Consider the following 19150-nt stretch of genomic DNA (forward strand, 5'->3'; position numbering starts at 1 on the left):
TCCTCCTCAACCAGTCTGAAGATGAGATCAACATCCTTCGCCATATCAAGGTAGCATATGTCGCTGCTTGGTGGGGCGAGCTTCAAGTCCTCGAACACTGCATGCATGAACGATACTAGTAAGAGTCGAGTGCTCGAATGTGTCTGTGCTTGTAGACGATACTTGACCCGGCACTGTGATCGCCAAGAGAAATCATACGTCGCTCATCGCTGACATCTTCGATGGTGGCATACTAAGTCAGTATCAAAGTGTGTGACAGCGACCACTTTGGCGAAGCATGCCGTAAAAGCATCTCAGTCGTCATGAGGAGTATTGATACTAGGAGGCGGTCTTTCGAATTGATCGCAAAAGTGGACCATGCCAAGATTCGTTCCTCTTGGCACAAAATTTCGCCAAGGTCGATTTCGCACTTTGAACCGCAGGCAAGTCAACGCCCTCAGACATCGCACCTCTTTCCCCGACAAGTACCCAGACACACATCGCCAACATGTCTGACAACGGCGAGGTCGAAGTCGAAGTCCCCTCGATCGCTTCCAACGTCCTCCCCAAGGATGTCACCTCCGAGATTGGCAGCGTCAAGTTGTTCAACAAGTGGAGTTACGAAGATGTCGAGATTAGAGATATCTCCTTGACGTACGAACGCATGCTGCGAGCAGGAAGGACAAGAGACTGACAGTATCAATAGCGACTACATCCAGATCCGCGCGCCGGTGTACATCTCACACTCTGCCGGCCGATATGCCGCAAAGCGATTCCGCAAGGCTCAATGCCCGATCATCGAGCGCCTCACCAACTCCCTCATGATGAACGGTCGCAACAACGGCAAGAAGCTCATGGCTATCCGAATCGTTGCTCACTCGTTCGAGATCGTACGTCCATGTCCCACAAGATACACCACAAAAGGACAAGAATATAGAACTAACAGCTACTCAAGGTCCACATCATGACAGACCAGAACCCCATCCAGATCGCCGTTGATGCCATCGTCAACTGCGGTCCCCGCGAAGACAGCACACGTATCGGTTCCGCCGGAACAGTCCGAAGACAAGCCGTCGATGTCTCCCCTCTCCGCCGCGTCAACCAGGCCATTGCTCTCATCACAATCGGTGCCCGCGAAGCATCGTTCCGAAATGTCAAGTCGATTGCTGAGTGTCTCGCTGAAGAGCTGATCAATGCTGCCAAGGGTAGCAGTAACTCGTATGCCATCAAGAAGAAGGACGAGTTGGAGCGTGTAGCCAAGTCTAACCGGTAGAGGAAGAACTTCTTGGTGGGGGTTTGCTGGCTCGGGGCACAATGCGACTGCTTTCAGTGCTTTGCGACCTGTTCGAAGCATGCTCTGTGCCGGCGTGCGGTTGCAGTGAGGCAATGAAGGGGTCGAGGACTCGATACTGAGGCATCGATTTGATTCAAGCCCACGAGTGCGTGGAGAGTGAAAGAGAGCACTATGGAAGTCATCTGAACCGAATGAATAGGCACAAGTGCCATGTCAACACAACACCTTACTTTTGGTCCCAAGCGACTCATCCTTTGTCGGTGGAATCCTGCTGACCATGACTTGTGCTTTCTCTACCTTACGGAGCACCGGGTTCCGATGCCGCAGGGTCCCCATCTTTGCCTGCTAACACATAACAGAGCCGATATGACAAAGACTTCGGAACCAGACTGAGTTCAAGCGATGGTTTCCTTGCAAAAATTATCTCCTCTGTTGCCTGATCGGAAGAATAGGACTGAAGATCAAGCCTCCCTCCACTCAACAGCCGACCTGCAGAAAGGAAGGGCTGCGGTAGATGCTGCTACCAAAACCACACGCCATTCATGTTGCCCTTGCGAAATGCCAGGACTGCGATGGCGCCCAGCACTGTGCAGGGCTATTCCTTGGCACACAGGACCTGCCGGGAAAGACGTGCTCCCAAGATATCGGCCATATCTTACCTAGCTAGAAGATCATATGACCTGTTCTTACCTACAGGACCGGTGCTCGAATTTCAGCCTTTATGGGAAAGTTCCTTCATCATGGGGTTTTAGCCGGCTTGTCCACAATATCCCTGTCCTGATACATTTCATGACCCCTTAGCCAAAATTTGGCCTTGCCAAGCACCAACGTCGTGTACACGCCTGGACTTCTCCTGGAATAGCAAGGTCCGTTGACGACTTCGACCTGTCGACAATGGGTATTCATGCTCGCAACTACTAATCGACGCCTGCCCATACCACTCCGCGAGATGCTCGACTGAGATGTGATCTCAAAAAGTTCGCCGGACAGCCTTCGCAGCGGAACTAGGAACCATCATGGCACGGCCGGTACCCACAGCACCACAGCACGCTGAAACAAGTACCCCAGTTCTTGTTAAGATCGTTCATGGATAATCTCATCGACTGCGGAGATCGATCCCGGCTACTTTGAGCCTCGACCTCAGGCAAGCACACTCAAGATCTTCCAAGCGATGGCTTCTTCCTTGTCACTGTCTTGGCATTCATGATGCAGGACCTCAGCTGACCACAGGACCCATGGCGACACCACAGTCCAACAACAAATCCAGAAATTGATGCCTCCATTTTACCCGTGCTGAGGGCCTCGCTCTGGTGTATAAGAAGGTCACGTCCAGTCGCCAACAATGTAATACTCAGGCTCCTCGTGCCAGTTCTCCTTTACCGAACCGACCCATCGCTGCTCTTCAGCATCCACTCTTTCCAACCTTTCACTTCTTGACACTCATTACCAGACCAGAACCAACACCATGCGTCTCACAGCACTAGCACTCCTACTCGCCCCTTCGGCAATCCTCGCCGCCCCAACACCAGCAGACCTAGACACCCGCCAAGCCTCCTCCGGCAGCATCGACGCCAAATTCAAGGCCGCCGGCAAAGTCTACTTCGGCACCATCGCCGACCCAAACACCCTCTCGAACTCAAAGAATGCCGCCATCATCAAAGCCGATTTCGGCCAATTGACCCCCGAGAACAGCATGAAGTGGGACGCCACGGAGCCCAACCGCGGCCAATTCCAGTACAGCGGCGCCGACCAAGTCGTCAACTTCGCCACCCAGAACGGCAAGAAGATGCGCGGCCACACCCTTCTGTGGCACTCACAGCTGCCGCAGTGGGTGCAGAACATCAATGACAAGAACACGTTGACGTCCGTCATTCAGAACCACATTGCGAATGTGGCGGGAAGGTACAAAGGGAAGATCTATGCGTGGGATGTGGTGAATGAGATCTTCAACGAGGATGGGTCGCTGCGCAACAGTGTGTTCAGTCGTGTGTTGGGGGAGGACTTTGTGAGAATTGCGTTCCAGGCTGCGAGGCAGGCGGATCCGAATGCGAAGTTGTACATCAATGATTACAACTTGGACAATGCCAATTATGCGAAGACACAGGGGATGATTCGGAATGTGAAGAAGTGGATTGCGGCCGGTGTGCCGATTGATGGTATTGGTGCGTGGGCTTACCCTCTGGCTATGCTCTTCACGCTGACGTTTATCTCAGGAACGCAGGCTCACCTGGGAGCTGGTGGCGGCTACAATCTCATTGGTGCAGTCAAGGCTCTGGCTGCGTCGGGTGTCTCCGAGGTTGCTATCACCGAGCTCGACATTGCCGGTGCTTCCACGACAGACTACACCAACGCCGCAAAGGCGTGCTTGCAGGAGACAAAGTGCAAGGGAATTACTGTCTGGGGTGTCAGCGATGCTGTAAGTCTTCTGTAGTCCCGCGAGTGGTGCATCGAATCGCAGCTAATATTCTCAGAACTCCTGGCGTCAAGGCGACAACCCGCTGCTCTTCGACAGGAACTTCAACGCTAAGCAGGCATACAATGCTATCATGGCTTTGTGATCTAGGTAGCCATGTGGCACGCCAGGAGAAAAGGACCAATGGAGGCGAGTTTTGGAGACTCTTGGTCTGGTCTGATCGATCTCAGCATGTGTTGTAGCGTGCTTTTCGCTGGTGATGATGAGGCAGTATTTGTTCAGATATGCGTCAGACAGCCATATAGGACAATGACAGATAGTCCTCAGGACTGTAGATCGAAACCTTTAGTCACCGCGAAGATTCGCGCCGTGAGTGCGCACGAAGTCCAGATGGATGCTTTACAACTGCCTGTGTTCTTGTCAATCCGAGAAGACGCGGTCAACGAGCAAGAAGATGTCCCTGCTAGTACCTTATGTAAGCGCAGCTCCACTATCTCTTCTTGGCAGAGAAGTTGCTCTCAAGCCATCTCTTCACTTCTTCTGACCAGCGAACTATAACTGCAGTGTGCATTTGGGCACGGCAGGATTTTGGATGCAACTTTGGATATGATAGAGCTGAGACTCTTGACCAAATCGATAACTTCTCAACAATTTTCACCTCTAAGGACCATTTGTCCTACAGGAGCGACGCGACTTCCTACATACTTCATACGAACAGTCCACCACAGCCTCTATTCAGCCATGTCAATCGCCACACCGCCAAAAGAACCAGTCACTATCAACGGAAGGAATTACAGATCCGTCACCGAAGGCTTAGCGTCCATCCTTGCTCCGTACCAGGAGAAGACTACAACTGGCGTGATCGAAAAAGGTCGGCAGAGCCACAACAATGATGAAGGTAATCAAGCAGTGTTCTACAATCCGATCCAGCAGTTCAATCGTGATCTGACGGTGCTGGCAATTCTGGTATATGGAGAAGGGGCGCTTGTGTCCAAGGAGGCCCTTTATGCAAGGAAAAGTCGTACGAGGCAGCAGCAGAGGACCGCCAAGAAGCGACGGAAGGCCAATGGTGTCAAGGAAGTTGATGCTACGCAAAGGGAGGAAGTGAACAAGGAATTGGACACGACTCTCGACGGGACTGAGCAGGAAGTTGGTGCTAAGCCTGACGAGGCTGCAATACATTCGCGCAAACGAAAACTCGATGAGGTGGATCACGAGGAGCGTATCGAAGTGACGAAGAAGGCACGGCCTGACGACGAGGAAGGTGTGAACGGCAACTTGGAAGTAGCGCAACTAGACGGCGCTGGAGATGAACAGATCGACGGAGCTAATGGTAGTCCAGCGGCGAGCACAAAGCGACTGCCTTTCAGCATACTGGACGCACTATCTGCCACAGGCCTCCGAGCCCTGCGATACGCCAAAGAGATCCCGTTCGTGACAAACGTCATCGCCAATGATGTCTCAAAAGACGCTGTGGCCGCAATCGAGTTGAACATCGATCATAACGACGTGAAAGGCAAAGTGCATTCGAACCTTGGGGACGCACGTGCATACATGTACAGTAAGATTGGGAATGAACACGATCAGCCTTCCGGCAGAAACGTGCACCGTTTTGACGTGGTGGATCTGGACCCCTATGGCACCGCGGCGCCATTCATTGATGCAGCGCTCCAGTGTCTGCTTGACGGTGGCATGCTGTGCGTCACCTGTACAGATGCTGGCGTTTTTGCATCGACTGGGTATCTGGAGAAGACCTATTCTCTGTACGGAGGACTGCCGACGAAAGGCGCACACTCTCATGAGGCAGGGTTGCGACTCATCATTCATTCGATCGCTCAAACCGCAGCCAAGTACGGTCTGGCTGTGGAGCCGCTCCTGTCGCTCTCGATTGACTTCTACGCCCGCGTCTTCCTCAGAATACACAGGTCGCCAAATGAGGTGAAGCTACTGGCAGGGACCACCATGATCACTTACAATTGCGATTCAGGATGCGGCGCTTGGACGACTCAGACACTTGCCAGGAATCTCGAAAAGAAGGATCGGAATGGTGGTCTGATCTACAAACACAGCTTTTCACAAGCGCCAACTGTGCCGCCATTGTGCGAGCATTGTGGTTTCAAGATGCACATTGGCGGTCCGATGTGGGCAGGACCGCTGCACAATCCCTATTTCGTCCAGCGAATGCTTGATCGGATACCGAGTCTGGATCCGAAGGTGTATGGCACGACCGATCGGCTGAAGGGAATGCTCACAGTTGCACTGGAGGAAGATGTTACTCTGGCCACGTCCACATTGTCAGAAGTCGAGCCAGCCACGCATGGAGACAGCCCGATCATTACAACAGAAGCCGCACCTGAACAGCCGTATGCCACGACGAACGGCCACTCACCACCCTCGAATGACCCAAAGCCAGCACCAAGCCCGGCGCTGATCCCTCGCCTCCCTCCAGCGACTATCGACCACGCCCCATTCCTCATGATCCCGAACTATCTTGCCAAGGTTATACATACGCAAACACCATCCGAGGCACAAATTTGGGGTGCGATTCGCTCCTGTGGCTATCGCGTCACGCGCTCGCATTGCAAGGCGGGCTCATTCAAGACTGATGCACCTTGGAGCGTGATCTGGGCCATATATCGGGAGTGGGTAAGGACGAAATCGCCCATCAAGAAAGGCGCTCTTAAGAAGGGAAGTCCAGGCGCGAGGATATTGGGTGCAGATATCCTAGACAGCGAGACTGTCTCAGACAAGACTTGGGAGACTGCTGAGCAGGTAAGACGGATCACGGAAGACGTCGCCAAGGGGCTTGGCAGGGCGGACGGAAAGCAGGAGTTGACGGATATGTTGAGGGCAGCGCTGTATAGACTCGAGCATGGGGACCTTAGTATGGTGACGACGGAGAATGGGCAGAAAGTGCATATTGTGTTTGATGAGAAGCTGGGCAGGGAGAAGCCTAGGGAGAAGCTGGTGAGGTATCAGATCAACCCGAGGGAGAACTGGGGACCCATGAATCGGGCGGGTGGGAGCTGAGTGCGACTGTTGTGGCCGGTGTAGTTATAGCGACTGCGACTTTAACCTGACCGGAAGCCTCTCTTGCCAGAGCAAATCGGAGCCAGAGTCTCACGCCAGCTGAAGCCACAGCTGCTAATCAAGATCGGTAGGCGTACCAGGGAGAGGATTGACAGCTTCAAGCAACCATTTCAGGCAACGTTGACGAGTCAAGCATTTTCAGCAGCACATACACCAACGGACCGCCGCGAGTCATTGCATCTGTCCCTCGCCGAACGACGCGCGCATGCGTCGTGAGCAAACTGCCGATCCGAAGCATGATAGCTATCCGGGTGATACACAAACGCCAAGGCTGTCGAAGTGAAGGCCTCTCGGTCTTCACAACCCGCAGAACGTCGGAAGCGTTGCTAAGACCGCGAAATGGACTAACAGAGCGCCTGGATGATACAACACAACTGGCCTCGGCATAGCAGAAGCATTCAAGTTCATCCTCTGAGCACTCTATGGCCACAGATTCCCAGATACTGGCCCCAATCCAGTGAAGTGGAGTCCGGCAGGCTGCATATGCTGGCCCTAAACCATCTCCCCGCCGATATGGTGTATATGGAAGCTCAGTTGCTGCCAAGCGATGTCGAGAGCCAGCATAACGCGCTCTCTATAGGCCAAATATGCCCTCGCATGAAGCGCGACTGCGGCTTATTCAGACCGATCCCAACTCAGCATGCTGCTGCGCTCTATGGCAGTATAGCACACAGGTATCATCGCGGAAGTCCAGCATGAGACAGAGCGTGCTGAGTTTGGTCATGCACGCTTCCAGAATAGATAGCTGACCAAAACTCTCGAACCGGCGCTTGTGAAGTCAACTCATGCGATATCATGGAGCTGCAGCCTGGCTTAGTACTCGGTATGCTGCCAAGCCGTAGGTGAAGCACGGCAGTTGTCACGTATTGTTTGCTACCAGGAAAGAGTGACTTCAAGTGACCTGTCTCTTTCCCAAGCACACATCTCCTGACATCTCTTTGCAAGTTCTGACCATCAACCTTCAAAAATTTAAACTCCATCCAGCATTGACATCAAGTTTTCCAACAAGCTGCGTCCCATATTGCGTCTTCATCGTGAGTGCTTTGCTTGTCGATCCCACTCGCAATCCATTCCGACAAACGCTGACCTATACAGGCTTACAACTCTTTGACCACCTAATCTACACCATGTCCAGAACTCCAGACCTCAGCGCGATTACTGGGCATCTTGCGTCCATGAGCATGTGCACCACCGATACTCCTTCAACCAAAGCTTCTGCCCCCAAAGTCTTCCTGGATTTGCCCAACGAGATCCAGGAACGTATCTTCGAAGCTGCAGTGCCCGCACATTGGAGTTGGGGAGCCGGAGGTATTTATCTCAACTATCAAGGAACGAGCCCACAGCTGGAGCCTGGCAAGTTGCCGGAATGGATTGCGCCATGGGTTCCACAACTGCGTCTGATCTCGAAGGCCATCGAAAAGGTCGTGACGCCGGACATTGGGCGTCACACTGTTCTTCATGTCGATCGCCTTCCCATCCAGCCTTGGTACTACGAGCAACATCAGCAGGCGATGACACAGAAACCTTTGCTGCTTCGCGAGTACTGTCCGAAATTCTTGGTCGATCACCTCGAACAGGCTTTCATCTCAGATTCCACAGCGACCACATACCTTCAGCCAATCGTGCCTCTCGACGTGTCTGGTTTGCCTCAATTGAAGTACTTGGCCTACTCGTGCTTTGACCCAGCAGAAGGACTATCGGTCCAGCTCACCACTCTCGCAGCACTCACTCCCGAAAAGAGCATCGACTACTTGGCCACCCTGACTGCTCGTCTACTCAACTACCCTCAGACCGAATCTGGTCACGCCCGTGCCAAGGCTGTAGTCGAGCGGCATGGAGTTCGGGTGTGGTCGATAGCACTGCTGAGCAAGCACATGGTCCAGTTATTCGAGGATCCGCCATTGAACTACCGAGTCGTCTGCGATGCTCTAGCCACGAAAATGTGTCGAATCGAACGCACGAACATCATCGGTCTTCTGGATACCACCGTCCTCGCAGTCGAAGTCGTAGACAAAGACGCAGGCAATTACGTGAGTAGACCTTTTCTTCAATATCTCACAGACAGATACTAAAGCCTACTAGACTGCATTCATCAAGAAACCCGCGAATGGCATTGCGAGCTCTGAGCTTGTATTGCCTGCGATCGCCGTACACAAGACAAGCTCTCTACTGGACCGTTTTGAGGTCGAAGGGTTTGGTACTCCAGGTGGCCCTTTTGGAAGAACTGCGCTTTCAAGAGCTGCTTCTCGTGTTGTTGATACCAGAGGAATGGACTGGAGCGAGTGGACGAGACGGATGTTCTTTTGATCGGTGCGCCATAGGCGTCCGATGGGAACGAGAAGGCTTCCGGAGTGCTTGAGCATCAGTAGGCAAGCAGTTCAGCTCTTGAGGAGGCCTCCGGGTAGCGGTCGATCTTGTTCTGTCACGATACAGCGATGACATGAGTCGATCGACTACTGTCTTCCGAGTCTGCTGTGGATTGAGATCTGCAGGGACCACAACACGAACACGAATAGAGGTTGTCAGGCAGTCTGATTCCGACTGAATCAAGGTAATCTACACAACTTCCCCCGGAGATGTTCAATGGCTTCATTCTTTATTGGACAGATTTGGGGCGCACGAGAGTTGCATCAGACAGGTGAGGCTGCAGGATGCGCCGAGGTTTGATGACCTTAAGTCACTTCGACGATACACATCAAGCATGAAACTCGATGGATGGCGTTAAGAGATAGGTCCTGCTGCATAATCATAACAGGTACTCGCCGTGCCATGCCCTCCACAAGACAACATAGACTTTCTTCCAACTCCATAGCCGAATCTAAATTACGTCGCATATACTGCACCTTTCGAGCTGAACAGCTCCCATGCTGGTTATCGCCAAGTCTAGTATGCGCTGCCAATAATATGGTTCACGTTCCCGAAAAAGCGACAGTGAGGTCATGCTCCCCGACCCGATGCGTGGAAGCGAATATGCCCGATTAGATAAGCGGCAGCAACCGATTGGAGACCGCGTACGGCAGGGGCACGCCTTACGTATGACGATAGGCCAGCACCGACACATATACATACCTCTTCAGGTATGGATATCTCGAGTCTCACGCACGGTCAGCGCGAATTGAGCCTGATCAGTAACGACATTCAGTATTCGTAAACTCGTAATGGCAACCGACAAGCCGTTTGGCAGCCTGCCCAAAAATGCTGATTCGTCCTCTGTGAAGCCCTTCACGGTGGAGTTCCCCGAGGACGAAGTCAAGCGGATGATCGACTTGCTCAAACTCACCAGAGTTGCAGAACCTGTCTACGAGAATTCTTTGGCCGGTGATGACCGACGGCTTGGACTGAGGCGGGACTGGCTGGTGGAGGCTAAGCGGATATGGGAGACCGAGTTTGACTGGTTGGTGGTTTCCTTCCAATGTATACGCTTTAGGTGCAAGATGCGATGGACCGCAGTACGGCTGACATTCGGATGATTCTCACAGGCGGAAAAGCGAAGACCATATCAACTCATTCCCGAACTACAAGGCGAAGATATCGGACAAGCTTGGCGAGTTTGATGTGCATTTTGCAGCGCTGTTTTCGAGCAGAGAGGACGCCATCCCGATCGTGCTACTTCACGGGTACGCTAGACAACTCATCAAGCTGGAACGCAGATTGTGCTAACCAAAAATAAAGGTGGCCAGGATCATTTCTGGAGTTTCTGCCTCTTCTTAGTCTGCTCAAGAAGAAATACGGCTCACCCGAGAAGCTACCGTATCATGTCGTTGTACCCAGTCTACCGGGCTATGGGTTCTCGAGTTACCAACCTGTGGAGCATGACTTTGCCCAGGCCGATTGTGGTCGAGTTATAGACGCACTGATGAGGCAACTCGGCTTTGGTGGAGGCTACGTTGCTCAGGGAGGAGACGTTGGAAGTCGGGTGGCCAGAGTCATGGGCGTTGAGCAGGAAGCATGTAAAGGTGAGTTGTGCTCGTACCTGGTTATCGCTGCTCTGCGGAACCTCTCGCTGACATTGCGGACAAGCTGTGCATGTGAACATGTGTCTGATGACCGACGAGAAGAAAATGGACATGAGTGCGCTTACTGAATCCGAAAAGGCTGGTATTGAGAGATGGAAGAACTGGCGGGCGACTGGAATGGCTTACGCCATTGAGCAGGCTACCAAGCCAGCCACGCTCGGATTTGTGTTGACCAGCAATCCGCTCGCCACTCTGGCCTGGTACGTTGATGCCTTCCCTGGCTCCTTTCGAGGATCCGAACTAACACCATGATCAGGATCGGCGAGAAGTTCCTCGACTGGACCGATGAAGACCCCTCAATCCCAGCGATCCTCGAAGCCGCGTCCCTCTACTACCTCACAGCATGCACGCACTCTAACATTTGGTCCTATCGCCATTCGTTCACTGCAGGGTCAAAAGGCCACGATCATCCAGATGTCTTCATACCCAAGCCGATGGGATACAGCCTGTTTCCCAAGGAGATTCAGCCGGCTCCCGTGAGTTGGGTCAAGCAGACGGGAAATCTGGTTTGGAGTAATGTGCATGATAAGGGAGGGCACTTCGCGGCCTTCGAGCAGCCAGAGTTGTTATTGGGGGATGTGGAGGCTTTCGTCGCCGAGGTGTGGAAGAAGTAAATATGCAAGTAGACATTGACTCTGGGGTAAACCAATTTTATGTGGACTTCTCACCATGAATGGTCAGTCGAGCACCTTTTCACACAGTCGTATGTACTACTTGCACTTCAGCGTTATGTACCACCAACGTATAGCCAGATCGCTCAACATCTGAACAATTGGCAGCATGAGGAAGCCAATCTCTGTACTTTTCAGCCGGCTTGAGATCAGGCCGTACCCTAGTCAACCGGTCTGATATACAATGATGAGCTCGTTTCGCGACCCTTTACTCCCACAGGCGGTCCCCTAAGTCAAAAGTCGGGCAGTGGCATGAGTTTCCGTTTCGAAATATCCGCTTGCCAGGACAGGAAGAGGGCAGCCACGGATTCGAAAACTGCTCGGGAGGGCATCTCGATGGACGGATAGAAACCGAATGGGGACATGATAGTTTCCCTCTTGGGAAGGCAGCAATGCTCACTCTCCCCAGGAACGGCGATGATGGAGACGCCAACAGCCACATTCATCATTCGACCTCAGGCCGTCGGATATGTGTCACGAGTCCAGAACCTCATCTGCCTCATCGCTCGCTCCGCCATTTCCATCATCGATCAGCAAAACTACAAATCACTCTACAGCCTACGCTAATTACATAGTGGCTAAGCAGCTCGCTTCTTTCGCGGCGTACAACACTCGGGCGGATGGACCTCGTCGACGCTCTTGCGCTCTGCCCTAAGGAAGGCGCCTTGGCGGCGCATGGTCTAGTCACGCCAGCCGAGGCGCATCACGTTCGCGGTTTGACGGACATTCGGGTCAACCTCACCGCAACTGATCTACACAATCCCGCAAGCGCGTCCGCGCCTCGTGCAGCAGTTCCCACCTCGACCCCTCGAGCGCCCTCATCGCCATCGTGAGGACCCCTACAACGCGGTTTCTGCCGCCCGTGACTGCCCTCAGGTCATCTGGATCAGAGAAGTCTCCAGTGGCTTGCAGGTACTGCTCAGCGTCGTGGCGAATTGCTTCTCCTCTGTCCGCTGACAACGGATTGGATGAAGTCATGGCTTGGATAGTCATGTCAGATCGGGGGCCCGGGAAAATGTGCCCTGGGAACGGCCGTAAAGGTCCATCGAGGAGGTAGCCATATGCCCAGACGACGAGGGCCGAGTAATACATCACCCAGGGGCGGATGATGACGACGTCCGACGAGCGTGGCAGATCAGTGTTGGAGCCATCATGCCAAGTAGAGCTCGTGGAAGAGATTGGCTGGCGCCCTCCACGATCCGCCGGAGTGTCAGACATCAGAGTGAGCTTCAAATACCGCACGCTGTGAAGTACAGCAGACCTCGCGCCTGGAGTGTTGGCCCACTGACTCATCTTTGCTCGTACTCGATCGCGGTCAGCTTTACTGATCACGCGCCCGAGCAGGATCTTCGCTCCTGCGAGCGTGCACAGATCTGGCATCTGCACCGACAAGGAGATATGCGCGAGATGGTAGAGTGCAGTGGCCAGGTGTCGAGAAATTTCGTGAGCTTCCTGTCTGAAGCCCGTCTTCGCACCAACGACCGAATATGCCTGCATGTGAGCAAGACTGCTGTCAAAGTCTCTCTTCCACCAGTCGAAAGCCTTGATCAATTGTTTCTTCCAGCCCTCGGGCATGGCGGCAATGCTACTGCGCTCCTCAAGTGTGTTTTTGTACAGCTCCTTCTGACGCATGTGGTGAGCGATAGACAGAAGTCCACCCATCAGAATAAGCCGCCCGAAAGGGTTGGTCCGGACCCTCTGGCTCATGAGAGTACTCTTGATGCCACTGAGGAATGAAGTAGGTTTGATGCCGTTATTGTGCAGACTGAACTCGATTCTTGCCACTTCTGAGGCCGTGGAAGCAGTCCACTGTGCATCGTCGACCGGCAGCGGCAGCTGAATTTCGTGGATGACCATGGTTGCAGCATGACCGAACATGGTAGCGTGCAGTGCATCCAAGAAGAAAGCCCCGAACGCACATCGTCGTGTCGCCTCGCTTGCAATCCAGTGGGTGAACCAGCTGTGATCCGCACTCCCGGACACGGCGGGCTCATCTCGCGACGGAGGCGTGCTTTGATCGCCAATGAGCGCACTGCCACGCCTCATCAGAGTCAAAGTTGCGGCAAAGTGGACATGGGCTCGCTCGTGGAGAGGTCTTGTCGCGTTCATCTTTTCGTAGAACTCGAGAATAGCCAACGATTGCAGTACCCACAGCTTAGCTGGTGGTCCAGAGTCTTGATCCATGAGAATTTGCCATCGCAAAGACCAGGCAACGAAGGTCCCGAATGAGGCTGCCGCTGAGCAGAAGTCCGCAGTATGCTGGGTTTCATCCAGCAGAGACGCTCCGACACCGAGGATCGCCAGCAGGAGCAAATCGTTCACCTGATCCGGAATAAACGTAGGCTTGTGAAGCAGGGGAAATTGGTCGTGGAAGCTGGCAAAGTATGTCGCGATGTACAGCTCCAGGGAGACCATGCTCATGACGTGCAGAGGATGGTCCAGATCCCCGCTGAAGAGTTGTCCTTTCACAAGCATAGTAGCAGCACCTCCAGCCCAGAAACGCTCTCGAATGAGATCCAGCAGCTGCACTCGCTTGCATTCCGGGAATCCAGAAGCTCTTGTAGGCGAGGGCACAGTGCTGGACACAGCATCGGGAACGAGCCCATTCGAATCCATGGAATGGTCGAACATCGGCGCCGGTACCTCGTTACTGTAGATCTGGCCGAAGACATTGGGTTGATCGAGGATGAAATCATAGTAACCCGACAAGTTGGGATCGAACAACCAATTCGTGAAGTCTTCGGTACGATTAGATGGAGAGATACCGAGTGGGTTGTCATCCATGGTTGATCCTCCATAGTCGGTGTTGACTGCCTCGTAGGTTGTGAATGGCCGGGCTGGAACACTCAAGCTCGGTAGCGAGTAGGCGGTAGTCGATAACAATGATCCGTCGAAGGTTGCTCTCCGAGAAATCACGCGGGCAGGAGCGGCAGCTTCGTTCTGTTCCGCGAGTGGAACATGCTGCTGTCGCTGGCCTGCGGTCTGAGCCGGCGCTCGCCATCATCATCACACACATCCACTGCAGGCTCTGACTCGTCCAACTGTGACGCTGCCAACGGAATGTCGTCTGTCGTGGCTGTTGACAGCCTCCGATGCCGCTTCCTGTGCCTATCTCGCAAGTCCTTTCGCACAAACGTCAAGCTGCATGCCTCAAAGTCGCAACTGAAGAGCTGCTTTGGACTGTCTGCTCACTCATTAGCGAGCTGATACTTCTTGCTCGAAGTGAAGACTTCCGGTTGAGTTCATGACGTTGAAGATGCTCAGCACGACTATAGTCTTTGCCACAGCGATCGCATCGGAACCTCTTGCCGGTCACTGGACGCTTCCTCTTCTTCTTCCGGTTCTGGGAATCGATCCGTTGTTCGGCTTTGACTGATCTCGCTGGCACGACCGAGAACGTGTGAAAGTGGCCAGTCGTCAACGTGTCCATCATTCAATGGCGCGAAGCTGCAGCACCAGGACCGCCGTCATTTCAGTCATCCTTCGACGAACAGCATGTACAAGCTGTTACAGTGATACTAGGTAGCAAACGTCTGCCGCCATTCGGCTTTCCAGGCTCTGGGTTTAGGTCGTCTCGCTTGCACAGAGGAGGTCATCCAGGGGCCCGAGGCCAGTCCTCCGCCTCGAATTCGGACTGTGGGGAAATTCTGGGGGTGATGGGCAGCCAGTAGGGTATGCGACACCACCTAAACCTTCGGTCTGACTTCCACCGAACCTACTACCCGAGACGCGTACAACTGGCGACATGTCAAGCATGCTCTTTTCGACCTCTACTCGGCCCACACAGCGGCTTTGTGCAGACACATGCTCTGGACACCTAAACAGCACATCCCTACTGGCAGCATCAAACGACGACTTGTGCTCTCAAGGAATACTGTCGGACAGAGTATTTCCTGAACAGGCACTCATACAGGCAGCATCAACAGACGACTTATGACCACGAGAGGAGCTGACTAGTTCGGACATGTATCGCGGCCTCCCCTCAGTCTAAGTCTGATACAGAGACCTTCATTGGGTGCGTGCAACGGACAACTCGTACTAGGAGCAGGGGCTTATGTCGGGTCAGGTAGGTCAGCGAGGGTTTGGAACCGGCGAATGAGTCGGACTTCGGGTGAGGATGGTTGTTGTTTCTTGGCTGGCCCTTCTCTGTATGTGCTCTTCTGATTCAAGTTTGGTATTTCTTTCTCGATTTCCGACCGAGATGGACCGGGAGCAGAAGCATTTGTGACCGTATGTGGCGGCGGCAGGATGAGTCTGAGTGAGATGGGCTCGTGGAACGTCGAGGGACGCATAATTTCATAGGAGCTGCAATTGTACGCACGGATGGAAGAAGATGATGAAATGTTTCACGGACGATAGAGGGAGATGAGGACGTGGTCGATGACAAGGAACGACGCAAGTGCATGAGAAGCCATAGAAATACCTTCGTGTGAAGCGAGGCGAGCAGGAACGATGGCCGTCGTGAAAACTAGAGCAGGAGCAAGAGCGCAACCATGGATCTGGCAGGAGCGAACGTCACTCAGGCAAGAGCACAGCAGAGGATAGAAGGAGCGATCCAGACTTCCGGTAAATGCTTTAATACGTGCAGCAACGATCCCGCTTGCTTCCAGTACCCATCTTCTGAAGTCTTCACAATGCCAGAAAGAAGCGAAAGACTCTGGTAAATGTAAATTTCCCGTCATATACACCGAGAGTGGTCTCGTTACACCTCCAATGCATCGCAGCATGATCCTCAAATGCAACGTCTGATCTCGCCTCATTTCCACCATTCGCTCATGTCTTTCTCTTGAGCAGGTGTTCGACCTTCGGTCACCGTAGTCATGCGACCGCCCTGAGCAAATGTTGGCGTGGCACCATTCGATGCTGGATTGTCCCAGCGGTTGTTCGAGTCAAACGGATTGTTGCTCGTCATTTGCGGCTGCAGTTGCGTGAACGACTGCTGGTGCATAGGTGGTGTGGGCTGCGTGAACGACTGCTGATGCATGGGTGGGGTGGGTTGTGAAAATGACTGTTGATGCATAGGTGGTGTCGGGTAGCTTTCAGATCCGTTGTGTTCAAATGGGTTGTTGCTACCAGACCCGGCTCTTTGTGTCGAAAAGGAGTTCGATGGTGGTGCTTGTGGTTGATCGAAGCGGTTGCCGCTTTCGAAAGGATTGTTCAAGTTTGCGGTGGCGTCTTTCCCCATAGTAGCGTTTGGTAATGGAGGGCTTGTATGAGTGGTGGAGTTGGAGAGCATCAGGTTGTGTGCTGAGCTGTTAGCTGATCCCAGATTACTCCGACTGTTGTTAGCACTGTGCGGAGCGCTGTAAGTACTAGCACGTAAGGAAGTGCTGCGTCCCAAGGCAGCAGCTGGGCCTGAAAATGAGGAAGGCTCGTCGTATGTTCGCCGCTGGAGATTCAATGGGCGAGGAAGACCGTCATCCCAGTTCGCACCTGTAGGTGTTGCTCGCATAGGTCCAATACCATGATACCCTGTAGGTTGCGGCTTTAGTCCTAATTGGCCAGTTGAATTATTATCCGCGTTATAACCATTCGCCAGGCTTGATGATCTGTTTATGCCTGGTTGTGATGAAGTGCGCTTTTGCGACCCGGTAATAGCTGATCTGTGATCGTAGTCCAGAGCGCCTACGTCCATAGATTGCCGGCCCGTAGGAGCTGCATTCTGATAGTCCGGCTGCCCATTCCATGACTCTTGTGGCCGCCACGACGTTTTTGCGTCGCCAGCTGGATGCGGTTAGTCTACTGTATCACTGAGATAGGAGTAAAAGCAGAAAATCGGGGAGCAGGTGCCGCTCGCTCAAGACAATGCAACTCACCTTCCTGCTGATCACGAAGCGTCAAGATTGGGCGATCATTATCATCCCAAGTCTGTCCGGTCCTTTGAATGTCGAGCGACCGGCTTTCGCGCGAGATCTTCCGCTGTTCGTCGTACTCATCACGAAGGCCCTCCCTGATTCGCAAATGGCGTCAGCGTCATATGAAAAGAAAAATGGAGACTGGAGGCCCAGAGGGACACAGGCCACGCTGTTTCATGTACTCACCATCGTTCGTAGTTCTTTATGCGCTTCTTCTCATGTCGAGCATGTACCACACCTTGATGGGCGAGATAGACCGCGCCAAATATGAGGGAAGTCATCTCCCAACTCGGTACCTATAAGGCAGACCGCCTATCGATTCACAGGCAGTGAATGCGGAAGTGGGGCGGTAGATTTCTTTGATTTCGATTGAAGTAAGTCTTTTGGGCCGGCCTTTGACTGTTACCGGAGTGATGTATGCTTTATGCTTCTGATCTCCCTTGTTGTTCGAGCAATGCTCGAAGAGTATGCGTCAATCGACTTGTGCAAATGCTGTTTCGATGGAGGGGCTCGCGTAGGCGTGGTAAACTCGGCGGCTTTTATCCGGTGGAGACCGAGCTACCTAGGTATCGGGAGACGCGATAAGATATAGAGCATCGATGGTCGCGTGTGGTTGAACCGTGGCTGTGTTGTAGGAGGTATGTCGTGAGTTGTATGAAGGAAGGCAAGCTTGTGCCCGACTGCGAGGTCGTGCCAAATACCACAGCGTTAGTCCCAAGACTACCGAAGCGATGGCACCTTGTTGACGAATCTGGGGGCAGGATGAATTCGAGCGACAGCGGACGGGAAGTGGAATCGCAGCAACGGGCGAGATCCACCTAAGCTGTCGTTACTGGCCTCAAAGTCACTTATCAAGCAGCTCTTAAGCACTTCAGACTCAAGGTTGCAGGCCGTCAGAGTTGCCGCGGGTCCGTTTCTTGCTTGAAGTTACCGGATAAAGAATCACCGGCAGAATCAATTGAAGGTGTGTTCGTGTATGAAAGATCTGGCCCAAAGTCGTGAGTAAAATCTGTGGATTCGATATGGGCACTGGGACAGGCGGTGGTTATTGTGCCTAGGCTTGTGATGACAGAGCGGAAACCAGAAACCGGGCACTGCCTGTGAAGTCATAGATCGGAAAATCTCCTGAACGGCGATGATCTCTCCCGCGACGGGCGCCGCTGCAGGCGTCAACGATATATCCGTAGACTGTGGCAAAGATTTCAGGTCAGGCAACGAGAATGTTCTTCCTTATGGTCACGCTCCTCTTCAAAGCTCAGGCACGAAGCCGGCGCAGCCTTCGAGCATGTGCACGCTGACTTCGCATTACTGAACCTGTCGAAGGATTCGTTTTCGTATTTTTGGCCGTATCTTACGTTCGATCAGAGGGGCCGATCGTGCCCACAGTCCTCAGAGCCATCAGCATTCATGCTTCGCAGTGCTGACCGAGGAAGGACGGTCTGTCAGGTGCTGTGCGGCGCTCTAGACCGTAGCGAGGCATGCCCGCTGGGACGTCGGCAGATGGAGTGATAATCCCTCCAAGCGAGGATTGGTTGCGTCTGCTGCAGCATGATCACCTCAGCACTGCAGGACCGCTAGTCTGGGTCTTTGCGGGAGAGCACCGGCGTTGTTGATGTCCTTTTGTGGAACAGGTACACATTTAAATGGTATATGAATCTGTCAATTGTCTGATTCGCGACTTTCTGTGTGGTATGAACGCGCGAAGATCACTGCGCGGCACGCGACATGAAGTGCTCCTTCCCAACAAGCGACACAAGATAGGCGAGAGCGATCGGCGTCGCTTGTCTGCGTGGCAGTCGCGACTGCATCCTCACGTTGCTGCCGTGGCCCAT

The 19150-nt window shown here is 53.3% G+C and overlaps 7 protein-coding genes across 7 annotated transcripts; 5 read left to right on the forward strand and 2 right to left on the reverse strand.

Moving 5' to 3' along the window:
• Positions 1 to 487: 487 nt before the first annotated feature.
• On the forward strand, positions 488 to 1252 carry AB675_7906 (40S ribosomal protein S5; the record flags this gene model as incomplete). The annotated part of the gene is made up of 3 exons (XM_018148311.1): positions 488 to 633; positions 686 to 869; positions 935 to 1252. 3 exons carry the CDS (start codon positions 488 to 490, stop codon positions 1250 to 1252), a joined length of 648 nt encoding a protein of 215 aa, XP_018000986.1.
• A 1486-nt stretch (positions 1253 to 2738) lies between these two features.
• AB675_7907 (putative endo-1,4-beta-xylanase C) lies at positions 2739 to 3831 on the forward strand (the record flags this gene model as incomplete). Its single annotated transcript, XM_018148312.1, has 3 exons — positions 2739 to 3435; positions 3487 to 3689; positions 3745 to 3831. The coding sequence occupies 3 exons, from the start codon at positions 2739 to 2741 to the stop codon at positions 3829 to 3831; spliced, it is 987 nt and encodes a 328-aa protein (XP_018001323.1).
• Positions 3832 to 4427: 596 nt separating this feature from the next.
• On the forward strand, positions 4428 to 6716 carry AB675_7908 (tRNA (guanine(26)-N(2))-dimethyltransferase, mitochondrial; the record flags this gene model as incomplete). Its single annotated transcript, XM_018148313.1, has 1 exon — positions 4428 to 6716. One exon carries the CDS (start codon positions 4428 to 4430, stop codon positions 6714 to 6716), a length of 2289 nt encoding a protein of 762 aa, XP_018001320.1.
• A 1187-nt stretch (positions 6717 to 7903) lies between these two features.
• AB675_7909 (uncharacterized protein) lies at positions 7904 to 9083 on the forward strand (the record flags this gene model as incomplete). The annotated part of the gene is made up of 2 exons (XM_018148314.1): positions 7904 to 8806; positions 8859 to 9083. 2 exons carry the CDS (start codon positions 7904 to 7906, stop codon positions 9081 to 9083), a joined length of 1128 nt encoding a protein of 375 aa, XP_018001088.1.
• An 851-nt stretch (positions 9084 to 9934) lies between these two features.
• On the forward strand, positions 9935 to 11406 carry AB675_7910 (putative epoxide hydrolase; the record flags this gene model as incomplete). Its single annotated transcript, XM_018148316.1, has 5 exons — positions 9935 to 10170; positions 10256 to 10393; positions 10449 to 10732; positions 10797 to 10992; positions 11049 to 11406. The coding sequence occupies 5 exons, from the start codon at positions 9935 to 9937 to the stop codon at positions 11404 to 11406; spliced, it is 1212 nt and encodes a 403-aa protein (XP_018000995.1).
• Positions 11407 to 12201: 795 nt separating this feature from the next.
• Positions 12202 to 14247, reverse strand: AB675_7911 (Zinc finger protein klf1; the record flags this gene model as incomplete). Its single annotated transcript, XM_018148317.1, has 1 exon — positions 12202 to 14247. One exon carries the CDS (start codon positions 14245 to 14247, stop codon positions 12202 to 12204), a length of 2046 nt encoding a protein of 681 aa, XP_018001236.1.
• A 1972-nt stretch (positions 14248 to 16219) lies between these two features.
• Positions 16220 to 17599, reverse strand: AB675_7912 (uncharacterized protein; the record flags this gene model as incomplete). The annotated part of the gene is made up of 3 exons (XM_018148318.1): positions 16220 to 17187; positions 17280 to 17413; positions 17505 to 17599. The coding sequence occupies 3 exons, from the start codon at positions 17597 to 17599 to the stop codon at positions 16220 to 16222; spliced, it is 1197 nt and encodes a 398-aa protein (XP_018001287.1).
• Between the last annotated feature and the right edge of the window lie 1551 nt (positions 17600 to 19150).

This window comes from Cyphellophora attinorum (assembly GCF_001299255.1).
Source record: "Cyphellophora attinorum strain CBS 131958 chromosome Unknown Contig10, whole genome shotgun sequence".
NCBI classification, from domain to species: Eukaryota; Fungi; Ascomycota; class Eurotiomycetes; order Chaetothyriales; family Cyphellophoraceae; genus Cyphellophora; species Cyphellophora attinorum.